The sequence below is a fragment of the Thunnus albacares genome, chromosome 9 (assembly GCF_914725855.1).
Source record: "Thunnus albacares chromosome 9, fThuAlb1.1, whole genome shotgun sequence".
NCBI lineage: Eukaryota > Metazoa > Chordata > Actinopteri > Scombriformes > Scombridae > Thunnus > Thunnus albacares.
In genome coordinates this window covers 108,548-132,055 of record NC_058114.1, presented here as the reverse complement: position 1 = coordinate 132,055, position 23,508 = coordinate 108,548, and the positions used below count along the sequence as shown (strand labels likewise).

Genomic DNA, 23,508 nt, shown 5'->3' with positions numbered 1-23,508 from the left:
GACAGTAAACTGAAGATCTTTGAGTTGTAGACAAAACAACATTTGAGAACTTCATCTGATCCACATTTTTCACCATTTTCTGACATTTTATGGACCAAACAACTAATCAATTACTTCAGATTAATCAATGATGAAAATATTGATTAGTTTGTGATGGTCAGGGAGTGATCTGTTTGGGGGGTGTGAGTCAGGGCTCAGAGCTGGAGGAGGCCGCTGGCTGCTGGCAGGAGTCTGGAGAGACTTTAGCTCTGCCCCTGAACACACACTGAGCCAATCACAGCTCAGACAGTTGGGTGGGGGCGTGGCCTGTGCCAGCTGTGTGCCAGCAGCTGGCAGGAGTTCAGGAAAGAGTGAGAAGCCACTTTCTGAGTGTATTTGTCTTTTTATTTCCTTTATTCTCTTCTCTTTGTCTCTCTTTCTGTTTCTTTGTCTGTGTTTGAGTTTCTGTTTCATTTCTTCTCTCCGTCTGTTTCTGTTTGTGTTTCTCTCTGAGTTTCGTTTCTTGGCCTGAAACCTTTAACTGTCCCGCTGCCAAACATCCGCATATTTTCTGTTTGAGAGTTCATCCAGGTTCACTGGTGCAACGCTGGAAACAGAAACGGAAAGCCTCAGTGTTCACACACACACACACACACACACACTGAACTCACACATACTTTACACAGAAATGAAACTTTCCATGTGAAGGGGGGGTGGGGTTGCCGTCCTCCTGTCACCCTGTGAGGGAGGGTGGGGCCCCTCCCTGTGAGCAGCCCCTCCCTGTGAGCAGCCCCTCCCTGTGTGAAGGGAAAGTCTTGCTCACTTGAACCTGACAGTCTCTCTGAGAGCAGCTGCAGCTCCACAGCTCGTCTTCATCATCCTCATCTCCATCACCTCCTCATCTTCATCATGACGGCTGCCTCCTCCCAAAAGGCCAGGAACGTGGTTCTGGCCCTGCTGGCGATCTGGTCCATCGTGTCGCTCATCGTCATCGTGGTGTGGGCGACGTCTCCGGACCTGAAGAGCTCTGCCCAGTGCCGCGGCGAGCTGCAGGATGTGAGGAAGAAGCTGGAGGACACCGAGAAGGAGTGGAAGAAGGACAAGGTGGCGCTGGAGGAGCAGGTGGAGAACGAGCGGAAGGAGCAGGAACGCCTGATGGCCGAAAACCAGCTGCTGCTGGCACACCTCAACACCACAAACGCCACGCTGGATGGGTGCCGCCAGGAAAACGTGAGTTTATCCTCCTCGTGTGAACTCACAGAGCAGAGTTAGTTCAGTCATACACTGTAAAAATACTGTAAACACGGTTTTGATCTTCAATTTAAGGATTTATTTCATTAAAGAAACAGACTCAGTCTGCTGACAGGAGTGTTTTACAAGTGAGACTCAGGATCTTATAACAGGAACAATCAATGAGATCCAAACAAACTGTTGGTGTGTGAGATCATAAGCAGACTTTTCACTTTGAAAAAGAAAAGAACAACGAGTCCTTCATGTCAGAGTGTATCGTCTTTATCGGCCAGCAGGAAACTAGTTTTCAAGGTTAAAGATGAAAGTCCTGTTTGAAGCAGTTTTAGTTTCTTTGTCTGGATTTTGCTTTTTGTGTGTTTGGGAATAAATAAACACACACATCAGCCTGGTCTGAGAGATACGACTGAGATCAATATCATGATGTTAAAGTCCAACTGAAGTCAAACTTAAATCCTCTGTGCTGTCAGAAATAATGTTTTTAAATGTTTTCATAGTTTCATAACCACAGCAAGAAAAAGTGTCTTTGGGAAAATATCAGAAATGCTCCAATTTTGTCTCAATCAGCTGGGGGGCGTGTCGGTGTCTGTGTTTGATTGACAGCAGCTGGGGGGCGTGTCGGTGTCTGTGTTTGATTGACAGCAGCTGGGGGGAGTGTCGGTGTCTGTGTTTGATTGACAGCAGCTGGGGGGCGTGTCGGTGTCTGTGTTTGATTGACAGCAGCTGGGGGGCGTGTCGGTGTCTGTGTTTGATTGACAGCAGCTGGGGGGCGTGTCGTTGTCTGTGTTTGACTGACAGCAGCTGGGGGGCGTGTCGGTGTCTGTGTTTGATTGACAGCAGCTGGGGGGCGTGTCGGTGTCTGTGTTTGATTGACAGCAGCTGGGGGGCGTGTCGGTGTCTGTGTTTGATTGACAGCAGCTGGGGGGCGTGTCAGAGTCTGTGTTTGACTGACAGCAGCTGGGGGGCATGTCGGTGTCTGTGTTTGATTGACAGCAGCTGGGGGGCGTGTCAGAGTCTGTGTTTGATTGACAGCAGCTGGGGGGCGTGTCAGAGTCTGTGTTTGACTGACAGCAGCTGGGGGGCGTGTCGGTGTCTGTGTTTGATTGACAGCAGCTGGGGGGCGTGTCGGTGTCTGTGTTTGATTGACAGCAGCTGGGGGGCGTGTCGGTGTCTGTGTTTGATTGACAGCAGCTGGGGGGCGTGTCGGTGTCTGTGTTTGATTGACAGCAGCTGGGGGGCGTGTCGGTGTCTGTGTTTGACTGACAGCAGCTGGGGGGCGTGTCAGAGTCTGAGTTTGATTAACAGCAGCTGGAGGGAGTGTCAGAGTCTGAGTTTGATTAACAGCAACTGGGGGGGCGTGTCGGTGTCTGTGTTTGATTAACAGCAACTGGGGGGAGTGTGGGTGTCTGTGTTTGATTGACAGCAACTGGGGGGCGTGTCGGTGTCTGTGTTTGATTGACAGCAGCTGGGGGGCGTGTCGGTGTCTGAGTTTGATTAACAGCAGCTGGAGGGAGTGTCAGAGTCTGAGTTTGATTAACAGCAACTGGGGGGGCGTGTCGGTGTCTGTGTTTGATTAACAGCAACTGGGGGGCGTGTCGGTGTCTGTGTTTGATTGACAGCAGCTGGGGGGCGTGTCAGAGTCTGAGTTTGATTAACAGCAGCTGGAGGGAGTGTCAGAGTCTGAGTTTGATTAACAGCAACTGGGGGGGCGTGTCGGTGTCTGTGTTTGATTAACAGCAACTGGGGGGCGTGTCGGTGTCTGTGTTTGATTGACAGCAGCTGGCAACTAACCAGTGTCACACTGTATGAACAGAGAAAAAGTAAACAAACTGCTGTATCTCCAAGTCATGGACAGGCAGCGTGTTGTTGGCAGTACGTACCAAACCAGCATCTAAAGGGTCCGAAGTGACATTTGCAGGTATGTTTACATGTTGTTTAATGTGCTGCAGCTGAGCAGCTGCTTAGCTACCTAGCTGCTAATTGACGTTAGCGGTGAAGGAATTGTTTGTTTGGCAGTTCGTTCAACAAGCTAAGGTGCAAGACGCGTGATCATGTTTGTAAGTTAGATAAGAAGGAGACTTTAGCAGGAAAGCTAATGTGGTTGTTGTTCAGAGTCCGTGGCTCTTGTGTTGTGTAGCAGGATGCTATCAGGCTCTACTGATGATAGAAAGATACGTTATCACTTTAAGCAACATTTGATTTGCTGTATGGAAACAAAAACTCCAGCTACGTAATGATATTCTCTCAGAGGAAAATACAGGAAGTGAATTACAGAACAGATATGTTTCCGTAGCAGACAAATTAAATATTAAAATGATATTAAAATGTATGAGGGTTTGGCAGTATTACTTTAAAATAATCTGGTTGATGTTCAGCTCAGCTAACTTTACTGAATTTTGTGCCAAATTATCCAATATTCTTCCACACTAGACCAGTGGTTCCCAACCTGAGGGTCGGGACACTGAAGGGGGTCTCACAATAAATCTGAGATGGTCAACAGGATAGAAAAAAACAAAATAACATGTTTCTTCAGAAGAAATGTCTGAATCATGAATTACTGGATACATTTACCTTTTTATTTCCGAATACTAATCTATACTAATCTATACTAATCTATACTAATCTCAGAGGGAAGAATCAGTTTTTGAGGGTCACAAGCCAAAAACGTGTGGCTAAAATTTGCATCCATGTTATAAAATGCGATAAAAAGTGAAGAGGAGAGTAAATAACTTGTTTTTTTCGGTGTTGTATTCCTAAAAACTGAAAATAGGTTTTATTTCAGTCCAGCTGCCAAAATTCAAACCAAAGCAGCCCCGCCCATCTTGCCAAATCACTAATGGCTTCCAGCTGTCCTCAGAAAAACATGTATCTCACTGAGATCAATAAACAACAGCTACAGAAAGAGGTCAGGATATTCCATCCTCAGGTCAGAGAATACAACTCCTCACACTGATCAGAGGTCAGATTAGTGTTTGAGTGTGAAAATGAACAGCAGGATTCTTCTCCTCTTCTAACTGAAGTGTTTCCATTTCTGGCGACTTGTTATTTTCCCTCCAGGGAGGAAGAAGAGTTTCCCTCCTGAATGTTTAAACTGTGAAGCGTTTCTCTCCTGCCGGCTGAATGTTTAAACTCTGAACAGACAGAAACACAGTTTACAGTTTTTCACTGAAACACGAACTGAAACTACACATACAACACTAAATATCTTACTAAACACTTCATTCAAAACTATATAAACTCTTCTAAAAATAGTATTTTTGCATCACAGCTTTACACACAAACATCAAATAAATATCTCGATCCACATGTAACTGCTCACTGATGAGTATAAAACAGTTATTGAGAGTCCTGCTGTAAATATAAACTATGAACACAAATGCAATGGGGAAACAAATAAATGTGTTTATTCTCAATACTCGTAACAGTATCAGGCACAATTACTTTACCTGAAGATAACATGAACATAGTTACTGTACTGTAAACAAAATAGAGCATATTGCAGTTACAGCTGCAGTTCAGCTGCTTCAGTCGACGTCAGTGTGGATAAAACAACTCTGTTCATGTTGTTGTCAGATGAAGTGTTGCAACCATGTTTATGATGTGTTGTTCCTGTTCTTGTGTGAACTGGTGATTTCTTCCTCCTGTGGGGGGGGGGGGGGGGGGGACTGGACCCTCTGACCAGCTCTAACCCTCCTGTAGACTCAACACATGGTTGATTACAGGGTCCACCAAAGTGGCCCAGATCTCATCTGAGACAGTTCTCCTATTTCTCCTGACTTGTCCTCTCACCACTCCTCCTCCTCATCCTCATCCTCATCCTCATCCTCCTCCTCCTCATCCTCCTCCTCCTCCTCCTCCTCATCCTCATCCTCCTCCTCATCCTCATCCTCCTCCTCCTCCTCATCCTCCTCCTCCTCCTCCTTATCCTCATCCTTATCCTCCTCTTCCTCATCTTCCTGTCCTTGTGCTCCTCTTACTTGAATACCTTCCTCTAACTCTCTCTCCAAAATTGGCCTCCATTGCTGTGCACACCAAAGGCCCAATCCCAGTGTCCCCCCTAAACCCTGAACCCTGAACCCTGAACCCTGAACCCTGAACCCTCATGGACTTAATTGACATCACCTGGTAATTGATTGACTGTAATTGGCTGCGAGGGCTCAAAATGGTTTTAACAGGAATGGGACAGCACTTTGAGACATGTCACGTTACCTTGACAACACCAAAACGTGTTACGTATGATTGTGGGTTTGGGACTTGTTATTCAATACTTTATCATAATATCAACTTGAGCTCACTGAAACAAAAACAGAAAAAGACAAATAGTAAAACCACTCACTCATAAAGCACATAATACATTAAACAAAGTGTAAAACACATAAAATAATCATGTGCAGGACAGTCAAGTCTGATTTAAACATCTTCCAGGATCTTACAGAGAGGACAAGATTGTCAAATAATACATTTACTCGTTTTTGTCAAACAGCATCATTAAGCAAACATTAATAGAAATGATTGATGAATAAACTGGGAATGTAATATAACATCTGCTTGCATTTCTCAGATTTCATGTGTTTTTATGTCATACCAGTGCTCCCACTATGCCAGGCTGAACAACCACGTGCCAGTTTGTTTACTGTTTCTTTTTGTTAACGCCTCCGGGCTTCCCCTGGTAACCCTGTAGTTACTGCTGGTTTAATTACAACGCTATGAACTGTGGGTAATTCCCTCAGGCAAAGTCTGCAGAGATGCAGACTTATAGAAAGTGTGAAGTGTGGACGAAGAGCAAACCTGAATCCTATTTATAGTGTTCAAGCTCTGATTTTTAAGTGATCTGATTGGCTACAGGTGTTTTCACAGGTGCATTCTGGGTGCAGGTGACAGGTGATATCACCTGTAGTCAAGGTCAAAGGTCGAGGCACAAGAAGGTTCACACACAAATCAATGAGATTTTTTTATTTTTATTTGATTGAACTTGTTCAGTACAAGCAGAGATGTTTCAGTCGGAGATGTTTCAGTCGGAGATGTTTCAGTCGGAGATGTTTCAGTCGGAGATGTTTCAGTCGGAGATGTTTCAGTCAGAGATGTTTCAGTCGGAGATGTTTCAGTCGGAGATGTTTCAGTCAGAGATGTTTCAGTCGGAGATGTTTCAGTCAGAGATGTTTCAGTCGGAGATGTTTCAGTCAGAGATGTTTCAGTCGGAGATGTTTCAGTCAGAGATGTTTGGTCCTTTCATCACAGCAGAGGTCGAGTTAAACTAAATTAAAAGAAAGTATCTCATTGATTAGTGTGTGTGAACCTTTTTATGCTTTGGACAAAAATAAAAATTAAAATTCTCGTTTCAATATTTTGGGATGTCTTCAAAAATCCAAAGTTTTTCAGTTTGCTGAAACCAGCATATTTTCGGTGACACACTTGTGTGTCTTCTGGAGTCTGTCCTTTATTGTGACTCCAGTATTCAGTTCTGATAATTCATCCATGAGTTACACCTGTAAAAATACAGAAATAACCACTCACTCCTAAATGGACATCTTTGTGTGTGTTGTTAACAGGAAGTTATTCAGACGTTCAGGAAAGTACCACAGAAACCAGTTAGATTTCTTCTTTCTGTCTCCTGAACTCTTCCTGAGTTCCTCATCAAGCGGTTAGAAACTCTCTGATATCATTTAATCCCTCAGGACGTCTGATAGTCTCAAGCTTGTAGCTCCGAGTCTGAAAAGTGAAGCCAATAAATACGGAAGTGACTTGGAAGTCTATGAGAAAATGACCCTACTTCTCATTTGATTTATTACCTCAGTAAAAACTTTCCTAATGAGTTTATGGTCTCAATCAATAGTTTCACGTCTTCTTCAATACAGCATGATGTTCATTTAGTAAATTATGGGCCCATTTAGAGTAAAATAGACGATAAAGCAGCAACAACAATTTTTCATTACATAACGTAACCATAGTGTAACCCCAGATTCACAGAGTATAACCCAAGTCTTCGCTATTTTAGTTTGTTTTCAGTTCATGAAAGTTAATTGTAACATTTTGGTCAAAAAGTTTTGTTCAGCGTTTGGTTGTGATAAAAGATCCTCAAAGGAGTCAGATGTTCTTCTTAAGTGAATTTAATAAATGAATAAAATTTCAATAGTTTTAATGGTTTTAAGCCTCGCTAGCAGAAATTAGCATTAGCATTAGCATTATCACAGTTAACCATAGACTGTAAATGCACAGTGCTAACCAAGCTAACAGCTAGCGTTAGGGTCAGCTTCACCCTCTCGTCCAAATATTTATACACTTTTGGCTCCAAAAATCCAAGATGGTGACGGTCAAATCACTAAACTCGAGGCTTCAAAACGGCCGTCCACAAACCAACGGGTGACGTCACGGTGACTACGTCCATATGTTTTAGTCTATGGATAGTCTGCATCATTCCCACAAAACTGAAACCTTTTAACTGTTGGAACTGTTTCTGCTGCTCTGACACAAACACACCTGAACACACCGGGGTTAGCCCACTGCATGCTGGGTAGATATGTGACTGTTGTATCTCAGAGTGGGACTGAAACACACATCTGATATTTACAGGTGTCGTGTGATATTTTGTTTTACTGGTCGTGTTTTATAATAATCACCCTTTATTAGTGCATCAGTTTGTACTAATGTTGTTGTTTTGAGTTGAACTTGTTAGTATATATATAATAGTTAAATAGTTTTTCCCCCCAACTAAAGATTAATTTCATTTTCGATTCATGATTTTGTCTATAAAATGTCAGATAACAGTGAGAAATGTCCCACAGCTGGAGGTGACGTCTGCAAATGTCACACAAAGAACAAATATTTGGCATCTCTGCTTAAAAAATGACTTAACAGACTAATTGATTTTCAAAATAGTTGCTGATTATGTTTCTGTTGATTGACTAATCGATTCATCAATTAATAGACTAATCATTGCAGCTCTGACCACATGACTTTCCCCTCTGAGGATTCATGATGTTATCTACAAGGCCAAAAGTATGTGGACAGCTGAGCTGCCTTCTTGTATGTAATAATGAGCAATACAGATCATTAAAAAGTGTCTGAACTTATTTAATTAATTTATTTCCTTAAAAAGTATTATGATTAAACATTTACAACAGTTTACAAAAAGTCAAAAATAAATAAACATGTTCAGAGAATTTGGACTTTTTCTTCTTAACAAATGACTAAAAATGACAAATCAATTATAAAAATAGTTGGTGATTAATTTAATAGTTGGCAAAGTACCAAAGTTAAACAGAAATAAGAGTGAAGCTGTTAGATGTGTCTGCAGGAAACCACAGAGAGTCAGAGTCAGCACACAGCTACTGGATGCTTCCTGTTCATCACTTCCTGTTCATCACTTCCTGTTCATCACTTCCTGTATGCAGCAGGTGTTCAGACAGCCTGTCTGGACTCGACCTGCAGCATGAAACTCCTGAACCGTTTGCTGTGAGATCAAACTTTAAAATGAGTCAAAGAACAATTAGTTAAAATCCTTCTGTGAGGTGAGATCAGTGACTGAAACCAGACAGAACCAGACAGAACCTGATGCATCACAGTGCTCAGATCCAGAAACAACACTGGGCTGTTTGGATCAGTGAATCTCACCTTGCTGCCCCTGAGAGGTTAATCAGGTTTCCGTTGGTCCTTGATAGGGTTCTGTTGGCTTTTGATAGGGTTCTGCAAGTGCTTGATGGGGTTCTGTTGGTCTTTGATAGGTTTCTGTTGGTCCCTTGTAGGGTCCTGCTGGTCCTTGATAGGGTTCTGCTAGTGCTTGATGGGGTTCTGTTGGTCTTTGATAGGTTTCTGTTGGTCCCTTGTAGGGTCCTGCTGGTCCTTGATAGGGTTCTGGTGGTCTTTGATGGGGTTCTGCTGGTGCTTGATGGGGTTCTGGTGGTCTTTGATAGGGTTCTGGTGGTCTTTGATGGGGTTCTGCTGGTCCTTGATAGGGTTCTGGTGGTCTTTGATGGGGTTCTGTTGGTCCTTGATAGGATTCCGGTGGTCTTTGATGGGGTTCTGGTGGTCTTTGATAGGGTCCTGCTGGTCCTTGATAGGGTTCTGTTGGTCCCTGGTAGGGTTCTGTTGGTCCCCCAGATGTTCTGTGGGTCATGAGCACTCACAGGTCCTTGAGAAGATTCCTGGAGTCCTTGAAAAGTTTCCAGAGGTCCTTGAAGATGTTCCAGGGCGTCTTCCTGGTTTCTCTCTCTCTTTCTCTCTCAGTAAATAATAACAATAATATGAACATTAAAAAAACATTAAGATTGATATATATGAATTATATACATACAGTATATCCTATGCATGTGTGTGTGTGTGTGTGTGTGTGTGTGTGTGTGTGTGTGTGTGTGTGTGTGTGTGTGTGTGTGCATCTCTTTCTCAGCCTCACCTGTCCAACGGTCACCACATGTTTTCTTTTGGTTGTTGTGATGTTTTGTGTCGTCTTGTTGGATCAGCAGGTTGTTGTCACTTGTTAGATAACAGTCTGATCTATAATCAAAGCAGACTGGTTTTTGTACATTATGTTATACTTTAGTTGACTGTGATTGGTGTTTGGAAAGCAGTGCTGGTGTGAGACTGGTCAGACTGGTCAGAGTGTGTCTGAGAGGGGCAGTTAGTCTCAGCACCAGCTGACATAGGGGACTCTCTGGGTTCAGCTCTTGGTTTGGAGGCCTTTGAGTGGGGGGTGTCTCAGGGGGTTAGGGATTAGGGTTAGGGGTTTAAGGAGATTAAAACGTTCGACTGCTCTCTTCTGAACGTTAGTTATCAGCAGCTCTGTGAGCTCTTTGGATGCCTTCACTGCCTTGGTTTCACCAAGGTAGCTATAACTAATAACCCTAACCCTAACTCATGTTCAGTGATATGATTATTTGTGGTAAACTGGTATTTGTTCTCCTGACATCTGGGGTGTTTTTGAAAAGTCATGACATAAGTTTTCTTAATATTTACTACTGACAGCGCTGCTCTACTCTGTCCAGCTGCTGCTGGAACCTACTGGTTCAGTAGGAGACAGTAGAACAAGCTCATCAGCTTAAAATAGAGACTTCACCTCCCTGAACATGTCTCTCTCTAACATGTCTCTCTCTCTAACATGTCTCTCTCTCTAACATGTCTCTCTCTAACATGTCTCTCTCTAACATGTCTCTCTCTCTAACATGTCTCTCTCTAACATGTCTCTCTCTCTAACATGTCTCTAACATGTCTCTCTCTAACATGTCTCTAACATGTCTCTCTCTCTAACATGTCTCTAACATGTCTCTAACATGTCTCTAACATGTCTCTCTCTCTAACATGTCTCTAACATGTCTCTCTCTCTAACATGTCTCTAACATGTCTCTCTCTCTAACATGTCTCTAACATGTCTCTAACATGTCTCTCTCTCTAACATGTCTCTAACATGTCTCTCTCTCTAACATGTCTCTCTCTCTAACATGTCTCTAACATGTCTCTAACATGTCTCTAACATGTCTCTCTCTCTAACATGTCTCTAACATGTCTCTCTCTCTAACATGTCTCTCTCTAACATGTCTCTAACATGTCTCTAACATGTCTCTCTCTAACATGTCTCTAACATGTCTCTAACATGTCTCTCTCTCTAACATGTCTCTAACATGTCTCTAACATGTCTCTCTCTAACATGTCTCTAACATGTCTCTAACATGTCTCTCTCTAACATGTCTCTAACATGTCTCTAACATGTCTCTCTCTCTAACATGTCTCTAACATGTCTCTCTCTAACATGTCTCTAACATGTCTCTCTCTCTAACATGTCTCTCTCTAACATGTCTCTAACATGTCTCTAACATGTCTCTAACATGTCTCTCTCTCTAACATGTCTCTCTCTAACATGTCTCTCTCTAACATGTCTCTAACATGTCTCTCTCTCTAACATGTCTCTCTCTCTAACATGTCTCTAACATGTCTCTCTCTCTAACATGTCTCTCTCTCTAACATGTCTCTCTCTCTAACATGTCTCTAACATGTCTCTCTCTCTAACATGTCTCTCTCTAACATGTCTCTCTCTCTAACATGTCTCTCTCTCTAACATGTCTCTAACATGTCTCTCTCTCTAACATGTCTCTCTCTAACATGTCTCTCTCTCTAACATGTCTCTCTCTCTAACATGTCTCTAACATGTCTCTCTCTAACATGTCTCTAACATGTCTCTCTCTCTAACATGTCTCTAACATGTCTCTCTCTAACATGTCTCTAACATGTCTCTCTCTCTAACATGTCTCTCTCTCTAACATGTCTCTAACATGTCTCTCTCTCTGGGTGTGTTTGTTTTGTCCTGCAGCTCGTCCTGAACGGGAACATCAGCGCCCTGCTGGAGGAGGTGGGGCGGCTCCGTCAGACGGAGACCAACCTCACGGCTCGGCTCGGCCTGCAGGAAGGTAACTGTGCTCTGTAGGAAAAACTGCATCACTGCCATGAAAGGAGACTTTCTCCACCAGCCATCAGTGGTATTCTTAGCTGCATTTTCCCCCCCTGTCACCATGGCGACCTGTGACTCAGAGTAAATAAACACACACGATTGGTGGGTTGAAAAAAATACAAATGTGTTCAACTCAGAGAGAGAAAGTTATAGAATAAACTCAGTTACAAGTTACAGTTCACGTGACTAAAGTAAAAACATGACTCACTGATCAACCAGCTGCAACATCTGTGAGAAGGAAAGAAAGAAAGGAAAGGAGGATGGAAAGATAATTAAAAAATAGGGAGAGAGATTTTCGTGGTTAAAGTGTTAAAGAAAGAAAACAAGGATGAAAAGATAAAAAACAAGGTATAAGGCACTGAATTGAAAAGGAAGGAAACAACAAACAGCTGCACCTCTTGTGAACTTGTGAATATCAAGTTGTTTTTATGTTGATAAACTGAGTGCAGGAGAAGTCAAGTCATATATAGTCTTGTACATAAGACGGACATCTTTATCAACATATTTAATCATCTTTTCACAACTTAGCAAGTTATATTTTTTTAATATTGGGCAATGATGTAAATGTACTGATTTCTTGTCAAGGATTTTCAGTGTTCGTTCATATAAGGACTGTAATGGTTTTACAGTAGTGGTGTGAGCCTGCAACCAGTTTGTTAAACAGTAAGTAATATTGGAAATGACCATAGAATGCACGCACATCGTAGTGAAGTCAATTCTATTTATAAAGCACCAAATCACAACAGAAGTTATCTCAGGACATTTTTCACATAGAGCAGGTCTAGACTGAACTCTTTAATCTACAGAGACCCAACATTCCTCCATCAGCAGCAGGAAAACTCCCCTTTAGCAGGAAGAAACCTCCAGCAGAACCCGACTCTAGGTGGCGCCGTCTGCCTCCACCGGTTGGGTTGAGAGAGAAAAAAGGAGAGAGAGACACAGAGAAGCATAAAAACAAACAACAACAACAATAACAACAGTAATAATAATAGCTGCAGCGTCATGCTGTACAGCAGTCGGTCTGCAGCTGAAGGTCTCCTGAGAGACAAGAAAGCACAAAAACTCCGGGGAAGAAGCAAAGTTATTGACATGCATTGATGTTACATGAATGCATACAGATGGAGAGGAGGAGGAGGAGAGAGGAGCTCAGTGCATCATGGGAAGTCTCCCAGCAGTCTAGGCCTATAGCAGCATAACTAAGGGCTGATCCAAGGCGAGCCTGGTCGGCCCTAACTATAAGCTTTATCAAAAAGGAAAGTTTTAAGCCTACTCTTAAACATAGAGAGGGTGTCTGCACCCCGGACTGAATCTGGAAGATGGTTCCACAGGAGAGGAGCCTGATAGCTGAAGGCTCTGCCTCCCATTCTACTTTTAAAGACTGTAGGAACCACCAGTAAGCTGCATACTGGGAGCACAGTGTTCTAGTGGGATAATACGGTACTATGAGCTCTTCAAGATATGATGGTGTCTGACCATTAAGAGCTTTGTAAGTTAGGAGAAGGATTTTAAATTCTATTCTAGATTTTACAGGAAGCCAATGCAGCGAAGCTAAAATGGGAGAAATGTGGTCTCTTTTTCTAGTTTTAGTCAGAACACGTGCAGCTGCGTTCTGGACCAGCTGGAGAGTCTTTAGAGACTTGTTAGGGCAGCCTGATAATAAGGAATTGCAATAATCCAGCCTAGAAGTAACAAATGTGTGAACTAGTTTTTCTGCATCTTTTAGGGACAGGATGTGATTTTTGTGATATTACGTAAGTGAAAAAAGGCAGTCCTTGAGATTTGATTTATGTGGGAGTTAAAGGACATATCCTGATCAAAGATAACTCCCAGATTCCTTACGGTGGTGCTGGAGGCCAGGGTAATGCCATCCAGAGCAGCTTTATCATTAGATAATGTGTTTCTAAGGTGTTTAGGGCCAAACACAATAACTTCAGTTTTATCTGAGTTTAATAGCAGAAAATTGCAGGTCATCCAGGTCTTTATGTCGTTAAGGCATGTTTGGAGTTTGTTTAACTGATTGGGTTCATCAGGCTTCACTGATAAATATAATTGGGTATCGTCTGCATAACAATGAAAATTTATGGAGTGTTTCCTAATAACATTACCTAAAGGAAGCATATATAAGGTGAATAGAATTGGTCCAAGTGCAGAACCTTGTGGAACTCCGTGTCTAACTTTTGCCTTCACGGAGGATTCATCATTAACATGTACAAACTGAAATCAGTCTGATAAATAGGATTTAAACCAGATTAATGCAGTTCCTTTAATGCCAATTAAATGTTCCAGTCTCTGCAAAAGGATTTGATGGTCAATTGTGTCGAATGCAGCACTAAGATCTAACAGGACAAGTATAGAGACAAATCCTTTGTCTGATGCAGTTAGGAGGTCATTAGTAACTTTCACCAGTGCTGTCTCTGTGCTATGATGCCTCTAAATCCTGACTGAAAATCCTCAAATAAACTATTGTTATGTAGAAAGTCACATAACTGATTAGAGACTGCTTTCTCAAGGATCTTAGAGAGAAATGGAAGGTTAGATATAGGTCTATAATTGGCTAAAACACCTGAATCCAGAGTAGGCTTTTTAAGAAGAGGTTTAATTACAGCTACTTTAAAGGACTGTGGTACATAGCCTGTTACTAAAGACAGATTGATCATATCTAGTAAAGAAGTGCTGACTAAGGGTAAGACTTCCTTAAGCAGCCTAGTTGGGATGGGATCTAAGAGACAGGTTGATGGTTTAGCTGAACAAATCATTGAAGTTAGTTCAGACAAGTCTACTGGAGAAAAACAGTCCAAATATATGTCAGGATTTACAGCTGTTTCTAAGGTTCCTGTGTTTGGGGAGAGAACGGTGCCTGTTGAGGGCAGGAGGTGGTTAATTTTGTCTCTAATAGTTAGAATTTTATCATTAAAGAAGCTCATAAAGTCGTTACTACTGAGAGCTATAGGAATACATGGATCAGTAGAGTTATGACTCTTTGTCAGCCAAAGTGCTGAAAAGGAACCTAGGGCTGTTTTTATTCTCTTCTATTAATGCTGAGTAATAGGCGGCTCTGGCATTACAGAGGGCCTTCCTATATGTTTTAACACTATCTTGCCAGACTAAGCGAGAATCTTCTAGTTTGGTGGAACGCCAAATCCTTTCATATTTTCATGATGTTTGCTTTAATTTGCAGGTTTGGGAGTTAAACCATGGAGCTAACCTCTTATGTTTTAGTCGAGTGTTATTCGTAATGAGCCTGCAGCACTATCAATAAGATTATCAGTTTGGGAGGAACTAAAGTTAACATAAGAGTCCTCTGTAGTATTGAGACATGGCAGTGAATTCAGTACTGATGGAACTGCTTCCTTAAATTTATCTACAACACTATCAGAGAGACATCTAGTGAGGACATTTTTGTCTAATGGTGTGTAATCCAGTAATAGGAATTATGTGAATTCCTATTAATGTGAGGGACCGGATGTTGTGGTGGAAGGAGACCATGTGTGGAGGAACAGGAGGTTGTTCAGGTGAGGTGATCATGAACTGAATAAAGAGGTGGTCAGACAGATGTAGGGGGGACAGCCAGATTAGCTGTGGAGCAGTTCTGAGTCACAATCAGATGCAGAGTATTTCCTGTTTTGTGTGTGGAGGGGTGGAAACCTGTGTGAGGTCAAAGGAGGACAGAAGTGACAGGAAGTCAGCTGTTCCAGGTTATAGCTGTAGAATTTCTCTTTTTAAATGTTATAATGAATTTGAAATTTGTTTTTTCGCTGCCTGCGTTTTGCTTGTCGGCACTTTCTTCTGTTCTGGAGCTTTACTGTTGTCGTATTTCTCCAGGGTGCCTTCTTACCAGCGACAGCTTTGTTCTTTATGGGGGCAAAGGTATCAATAATATCCACTACGTTAGAGCTGAAACTGTTTACAGGATCACTGACAGGAACTGAAGGCAGAGCTGGTGTTGGTGTAAAAGCCTGGGTGAATAATGTGCTTTCTGATTACCTCGGGTGTAGTTCTGGTTTAGTCAGCAGACATGGTCATTTAAAAAAATACACAGTAACGGTCAGAAAGGGCAGCAGAGATATGTAGACCCTTAATAACTAAGTCCAGACCAGGTTCCCTTACTGTGTAGAGTCTATATAACAGCAGCTGTCAGGACTTTGGTATGAAGGAATCACTGCAGTGATGTCACACTGCAGGATCACAGAGCTACGCTAACAGCTAACAGCTAACAGTGAGGGAGGAGTTCCTCCTGGACGTCTTACACACACATGCACTTCTACAACCAACAAGCATTTTAATGTCATCAATTACGCTGAAGAACAGATCGTCTTTATTTCTTCTTCTCTTGTCTTGCTGTCGGCCTCCAGCTGACTGTGACTGTAACGTCTCTAATGTCTGGTGTGACTTTTGCTGTGATTATTTCATGTCATTTAAAAGGACAAGATAACATCCTGCTGAATTGATTTCATTTCTGCCTCTGAGATAAGATCAGGTGAGAAATCACACAGCGACAGCTACATGACAGCAGCATCTAACCTGACTGCCGTCTATGATGAAAATCATGAATCAGATACTAATATTTCCTTTAAAAACGTTGATTATTTCACCTGAAGTGTAAACATGGGACGAAATGATTTGTAGGAAAGTTTTCTCTGCAGCTCTGCATTATGAAGTATGATATAAGAACCTTTCTTTTAAAACAAAGCGGTATTTTCCTTTAATAATTTCCTCCAACAGCCTGCCGGGAAGCACGGAGGCTTTAATGAAGGAGACTTCCTGTTAGAACAGAGAGAGGAAAGCCATGAGCTCCTGTATGAGGGAGATAAGAGGGAAGCTTTGTGTGATAAACATCTCTCAGGGTTTCATGAGAACGTGTCAGTCTGTTGCTCAACAACAACTCAAACAGGAGTTACAGTCGGCAGGCGTCTCACAGCAGAAAGCTCAGAAATGTCTCCAGTCTGAGAATTATTTATCAAACGTCTCAGAATCACTCTGAAAGTTAAAACACTGATCTCAGTCACTCCGAGACTCATGTATGAAACGTCCGACTGTCAGTGAGGACGAGACTTGTCGGTCAGAGTGAGACGTTGCTGTTTTAAGACAAAGTAGAAACTGTGATGGTGTCGTTTTCTTACACAGATATGATGCACAACGTTCAGCCTTCAGACTGTAAACACAGAAACTGAGTCTGTTAAGTCAATGCAGATACTGAGTAATGTGACTCAGCTCCAACCAATCACATCGTTTTATAAATCCCATAATATTGCTGCAACTTGCTGCACAGACACACGTTGCCATGGTGACCACTGTATGTATCTTCCATCTAACTGAGGGGAAACGGTTATTTCTGTGATGTTACACAGTGATGGGAAATGAAATAACCTGATAAAATCTTTGACTTGTTGTAATGAAGCAGCCAGCGGACGTGATCGTGTTGTTATTGGCTTTAGTCGCTGTCACGTGTGTAATATCTGTATAATGAGATTCCAGATTCCAGCTGTTTGACAGCACATAGACAATGTACATATTATTTACATTAATACACAATAATCCAGCGATAAGATGCCACATTTTTCAACACTGTTATGACCTCAGAGGCTTGTGGTCAGTCAGAAATACTGATCTGTTGAACACTGAACAACAGTCACTGCACTTTATTTACAATGTCAACTGTTTCTGGGACCACAGACAACATTTTAAGGCAGATGAACTTAACAAGTCAGGAGTAAAATAGTTCATCTCCAACCTGTTTTACTTCCTGCATCACAATCTGCTCCTCCTGCCAAGGACACCAGATACAAGACAAAACAAGACAACATAAGACAACAGCGCCCCCCCCCCCCCCCCTCCCGGACTGATGTCTCTCACCCCTCCTTAAACCCGTCCAGGTCACCTCCCCTCCAGGAGAGAAGCTGAGAAGTTAGTTGAGCTCAGATCAGCTGTGAACATTTTATTTTTCTTCAAACAAGAGAAAAGCTTCAGATAAAGATGAGTTTGTTTGTTTGACTTTGTCTGGTTGTTTATCAGTGATGTAACTGAGGCTGATCCAGAATCTGCGCACAAACACAGCAAAGAAGAAGAAAACATCAGACTGTTCTGTAACTAACAGACGTCACGCTGTGAAAACACTGATGATGTTTCCTTATAAGGGCTGAAACTCACTCTGATACTCTGATACTCTGATAATCTGCTAGTCCGAGAGTCTGCTTCAGCTCCTCAGGAGGTCACAGGCCTCATGGGAAATGTAGTTGTGTCCAGAATAGACGGAACACAATTGATCCTTCCTGGTTACCGTTACTATGTTGGACAGCTTTCGGTCAACACTGTGCTGATGTCAGACTGTTAATATTGTCATTGTTAGCAACAGCGTTTCTTCCTTAGTTTCAGTAGTTTAAGGTGTGTCGACTGTTTGTGTCCTCAGACCACATAGACGCCCTGCAGTACAACCTGACCCAGGCCCGCCACCAGACCCAGTCCTGCATGAGCCTGAAGGCGGCGGCTCAGAGTGAGACGCTGGCGGCAAAGAGTGAGACCAAAGCCTGCGAGTCCAGCCAGGAGTTCATCCAAAAACAGCTGTGAGTCAACACGACGCTCCACATACACCATATTTATCATATTTATCATATATTTATTATATATTTGTATCATATTTATCATATATGTATTATATATTTGTATTATATTTATCATATATTTATTATATATTTGTATTATATTTATCATATATTTATTATATATTTGTATTATATTTATTATATATTTGTATTATATTTATCATATATGTATCTTTAGAGGGAAAGCAGCTCTCTGGTGTTGCAGCTGGTTTTATAAATCAGTGAAGCTGTTTGTCATTTGGAGAAAACACAGAGAGCTGATTCATCACTGGGGGGGAAGTGGGAGTATGTGTGGGTGGGAGGAGGGGTGGGAGGAGGGGGGGGGGGGAGGAGGGGCACACCCAGCAGGTCAGAGAGCGAACATCACTTTCCTAAAATAATCGTCTGCGCTGCCAAAACGTGCGTGTTTGTTCCTTTAGCATGATGCTGGTAGAACTGCAGCTAATGATTATTTTCATGATCAATTAATCTGTTGATTATTTTCTCCATTAATTGATTAGTTGTTTGGTCTATAAAATGTCAGAAAATGGTCTGTGATGTCACAGAGAGCCGCCATAAATGTTCAGTATGGTTGAGGTCAGGTGACTGTGGAGGGAAGTCCAGGACAGTCAGGACTCCTCGGTCTTCTCTGGTCTTCAGTCGTTGTTGCAGAGCTTTGAGGTGTTTGGGGTCGTTGTCCTGCTGCAGGATGAATCCTTCCAGCATGAAGATGCAAACCAGACGGTCCAGCATGTCTCTGAAGAACGGAGCACTGCTTCTCCCCCGTCAGGGGGGTCAGTTCACTGCAGAGTAGTCGACCCCCCCAGACCAGAATATTCCCTCCAGCATGTCTGACTGTGGGTTTGATGGTATCGTTCTCTCTCCTGTTCGTCTCCTCACATTCACCCTCCTGTTACTGCTCTACATCTCAGACTGGGATTCATCAGTAAATAGGACTTTTTCCAGTCATCTGCTGTGAATCGCTGGTATTTCTTATCTCACCCCGAGTGTTTGGCCTTGTTTCCCCTCCTGAGAAGCAGTTTAGAAGCTGCTGCTCGTCCTCTGAGACGCTACAACGCAGCCTTCTTCTGACACTGCTTTTCCTAATTAGAGTCTTGCCTTCTTAATTTAGCAAATTCTGTATCTGTGATGAAGTTTCTATCTCTCAGGGAACTCAGCTCGATGCATTGATCTTCTGATGGTGTGGTCACTTTTGATCTTCTGATGGTGTTTTGGATGCACTGATCCAGTTTCTGCAGAGTGTTTTAGAGCTTCATGCAGCCTCTTAGAAACCTTTAGTCCAACCATGATGTGATGCTGAGAAACACAGTTTGACTTCTGACACTTTCACTTAGTTCTGACGTCGTGTTTCCCGCCATCACAACGCTGCTTAGTGAGCAACGACCTGCTGGAAACTTGAGGCAGCCATGTTTATAACAGGTGATCACTGGCTGCAGGTGGAGTTATTGATGAGTGTCATCTGATCAAAGAAATCTGACCTTTGCTACAAAGTTAAGTTGGTCAATGACACTAATTTGCTTAAATGTGATTGCTGACATGGAAATAGTGCAGAAAAACACAGATGGTGCTACTCTTTATTATTATTATTTACTATTATAGTGCTATAATATATGACTGGTTATAACAAAGTCTGATAAGAAAAAACAAATGTTATTTTCTTTCTCAATTATCTTTTATTTACAATCGATCAACGATCAACACAAACTCATCTCTGCAGTCGGTGGATTCTACAATACAAAGTAAATACGTTACAAATAAACAAAATACATCAAATACCAAATTAAATCAACAGCAATCAATATATCCATATCAATAACCTGGTAATTGCTGGCATATGGGATAACAGTGAGAGAAACAACATTCAGATATCTTCTACAGAGAATCAATTAGTGATAATAAATCATTTACTGCCATCTACTGGTAGACAGTCGACATCACACTCAGTCCGGCCTCCAGCAGAAAATATTTATATTTTATATTAAAACTGCACTTCAGCGATAACACTAATAACTCTGAAAACACAGTAATTACTAATTACTTACTAATTAGGTCAAATTATATTAGGAATATTGCACCAAACAATACACTCAATAATCAGAAACGATATGAAGCTGCTGCACTCATCAGTCGTGTTCGTCCTTGTTTCTGATGTTTGCACAGTATCGTCCCTTTCTGTGCAGATCAGAACTATATAATAATAATAATAATAATAATAATAATAATAATAATAATAATAATAATATAATACTGACAGAGAGAGAAAGAGACGATATTCATAAACATCATAACTTCTTGTGTTTTTAAATGTTCCTGAATCCTCAAACTTTCTGATTATTTCCAGGTTTACATAAAAATATCAGAGATTTTCAACGTGGTCTCAAACTCATCTCACTGTGTTTGTTTTACAGTCACAAGTGTAAACAGGTCGAGTCTGAAGCTCCTCAGCAGACGCAGAAGGACCCGTCAGACTCGGCGATGTCGACTCTCGCTGGTGTTCCTGCGCTGACGCTGCTCGTCTGCAGCAGCCTGCATCTGATCACCTGTGAGTATCGATCAATCATCACATGATCACTGACACACTGTTAATCAGCTGAGAGCACAAACTACCGACTGCACCTGAACGCATCAGAGTGTTGCTGATATACGAGAGTCTTTATTCTCATGAATCCACAGCGTCTCTTCTTATTTCTACAAATGTTAAATACAAGCAGAGCTGCAACTTATTTCATTATTGATTAATCTGTTGATTATTTTCTGGATTAATTGATCAATTGTTTTAAAAAAGTGTTTGAATCTTGAATCTGATGAAACTTTAAAGGTTTTTAACAAACAGAATTTCAGAGGAAGAAAAATAAGTTTTGATGATGATGATGATGATGATGATGATGATGATGATGATGATGATATGGGGCTTTGCCAGTGACTGACGTGTGTGTGTGTGTGTGTCTGTGTGTGTGTGTGTGTGTGTGTTCAGGAGCACATGAGGCGGCGGCGGCGGTCCAGGAGGGGGGCGGAGCCTGGACAGACTCAATGACTGCTGTACAAACTTCCTCTCAGCAAACACTCACACAGATCGCCATGGAGACGCTGAGACGTTCACTGACCGTTTAAAGAGACTCTGCTGCCTTCACTGCTTCCGTTTCTCACAACTTCACGAAGCTTCTTTTAAACTTTTTACTTCCTGCGTCAGTCGTCAGATTTATTGACTTCATCTCCATAGAAACGACCAGCAGAGACGTTCATGACGATGCCTTCAGGGACACACGGACATCTGACATTTCAGTCTGCTGCTCAACAGAGAAACTTACTGCAATTAAATCCACAAAGTCTACGTTTGATTATTTTAAGTCAACCTGTTTATCATTAATAATCAGTTTATAAACAGTTAATAAATGTTTAAAACACTTCAATCTGTTCATAACTACATTAATAACGCAGGCTTCACTTTATGTGCACGTTAGTAATAATAAAAAAATACTACAAATAATTAACGGTCATTCGTTCCCTCAAAGTAGTTCATGTGTTACTGAATCTCTTCAATGCATCAAACATAATATAAATAATAACAATAATACACAAATATCGTTTCTTTTATAGTTTAACATTAAACTACAGAATATAATTTAATCTGTTTCACCATCAGGACGATACACTGAAATCATTTATTACATTTTTAGGACTTTAGATCAATAATTCCTGATGTCAGTAATTAAATTAATGTGACAAATGAGAAGTTATTGATTAGATTTTAATATCTTTTAAGTATTTTTTGAGCTTTAAGATTCAAACTTTGAATAAACAGACGTGAATTTTCTCTGCAGGTTGATTTTCAATAGAGATGAAATCGATCAATCACTGACGGATGAAATCGATCAGCAGGAAGCAAAGTGTGAATTTCATGTCAGAAACTGTTTACAGTCAATATTTAAATCTGATCTGAATATCCCAGCATGCACCGGGCTCATATCCCAGCATGCACTGGGCTCATATCCCAGCATGCACCGGGTTCGTATCCCAGCATGCACCGGGCTCATATCCCAGCATGCACCGGGTTCGTATCCCAGCATGCACCGGGCTCATATCCCAGCATGCACCGGGCTCATATCCCAGCATGCACCGGGTTCATATCCCAGCATGCACCGGGCTCATATCCCAGCATGCACTGGGCTCAACAGCGCCGCCTGGAGTCCGTGTGGAATCAAACATAAATGATATTTATTTATAGATAAGAGTGATCTGATTATCAGCTGTTACTGATCGATCGGCAGTGATTGATCTGGTCTCGAACGTGTTCAGATGTTTTAAACAGTTTCAACGTTTATCTGCTTTTTGTCGTCATGTGACAAACTCGCAGCTTGAAGTTCAGCAGACGCCTCGACTCCTAGAAGCTTTTCAATTTATCTGGTGCTGGGGGGGGGTTGCTGCTTGGGGGGGGCTGTGGGGGGCTGCTGGGGGGGCTGGGCTGTAGGGGGTGAGGGGGGTGAGGGGGGTGCTGCTTGGGGGGGTGAGGGGGGTGCTGCTTGGGGGGGTCGGGGGGGGGGGGCTGTGGAGTTCTGGGGGTTTAACGTGTTGATGGGAATAAAATAATAAACGAGGAGTTTCTAAGACTTCGATCTTTTCTTTGTTCCACATTTTGAACCTGATTCACCATAAAGGTCAAAGGTCAAGGTCAAAGGTCAGAGTTTAATTTGCATGAAATCACTTTTTATATTTGACAAACTCGTCAATCAATATGAAAATATAACAGTTCAGATTAATTATATTCAGACTGAACAAAGTGCTGCAGTCACATCAGACTGAAGGATTTATTGAGACTTTATTTGATGTTTTGTTGTTTGTTGTTGTTTGTTATTGTGGGCGTTTGTATGTTTGGGCGTAGTGGACATTTTATAAATATTTAGATTCACTACCAGCTCTTCCATTCCTCTCCCAGTTCAAAGCCTCGGCACTGGTCTCCAGCCAACTTCCCTGCGCGTCTATTCATGGTTTCCTGTTTGACAACATTGTCACTCCTGCAGCTCCTGATGTGTCTGTTCAGTCAAATAAGGAGCTGCAGTAATTTTAGGATTAGAGATGTCAGAGCATCATTCCCTCTTCTGCTCTCCTCTCCTGATCTGATGGGTTCCATGAAATCCTCCTCATGCTGATATTTTACCCACGTCCGTCCTTAATAATGCACTTGAGTATATTGGTCTATGCCTGGTTTCTATTATAAAGAGCTCTCTGCTATCTGACTGTGTCTCAGTT

At 42.0% G+C, this 23,508-nt stretch overlaps 1 protein-coding gene across 1 annotated transcript; it reads left to right on the top strand.

The window, feature by feature from the left end:
- The first annotated feature begins 714 nt into the window (after window positions 1–714).
- On the top strand, window positions 715–21,758 carry si:ch211-1a19.3. Its single transcript, XM_044362322.1, has 5 exons — window positions 715–1,209; window positions 11,525–11,621; window positions 18,069–18,222; window positions 20,670–20,803; window positions 21,236–21,758. Coding segments are annotated over exons 1-5 (708 nt in total). The 5' UTR covers window positions 715–888; the 3' UTR covers window positions 21,238–21,758.
- Window positions 21,759–23,508: the final 1,750 nt, after the last annotated feature.

What these genes read in the sequence shown, in the direction of transcription:
- si:ch211-1a19.3 (XM_044362322.1), top strand. Translation starts at nt 889, where the DNA reads ATGACGGCTGCCTCCTCCCAAAAGGCCAGGAACGTGGTTCTGGCCCTG. An exon ending in ATGGGTGCCGCCAGGAAAAC is followed by an intron (nt 1,210 to 11,524) that starts GTGAGTTTATCC and finishes TTTGTCCTGCAG; the next exon opens with CTCGTCCTGAACGGGAACAT. An exon ending in GAGTTCATCCAAAAACAGCT is followed by an intron (nt 18,223 to 20,669) that starts GTGAGTCAACAC and finishes TTTGTTTTACAG; the next exon opens with TCACAAGTGTAAACAGGTCG.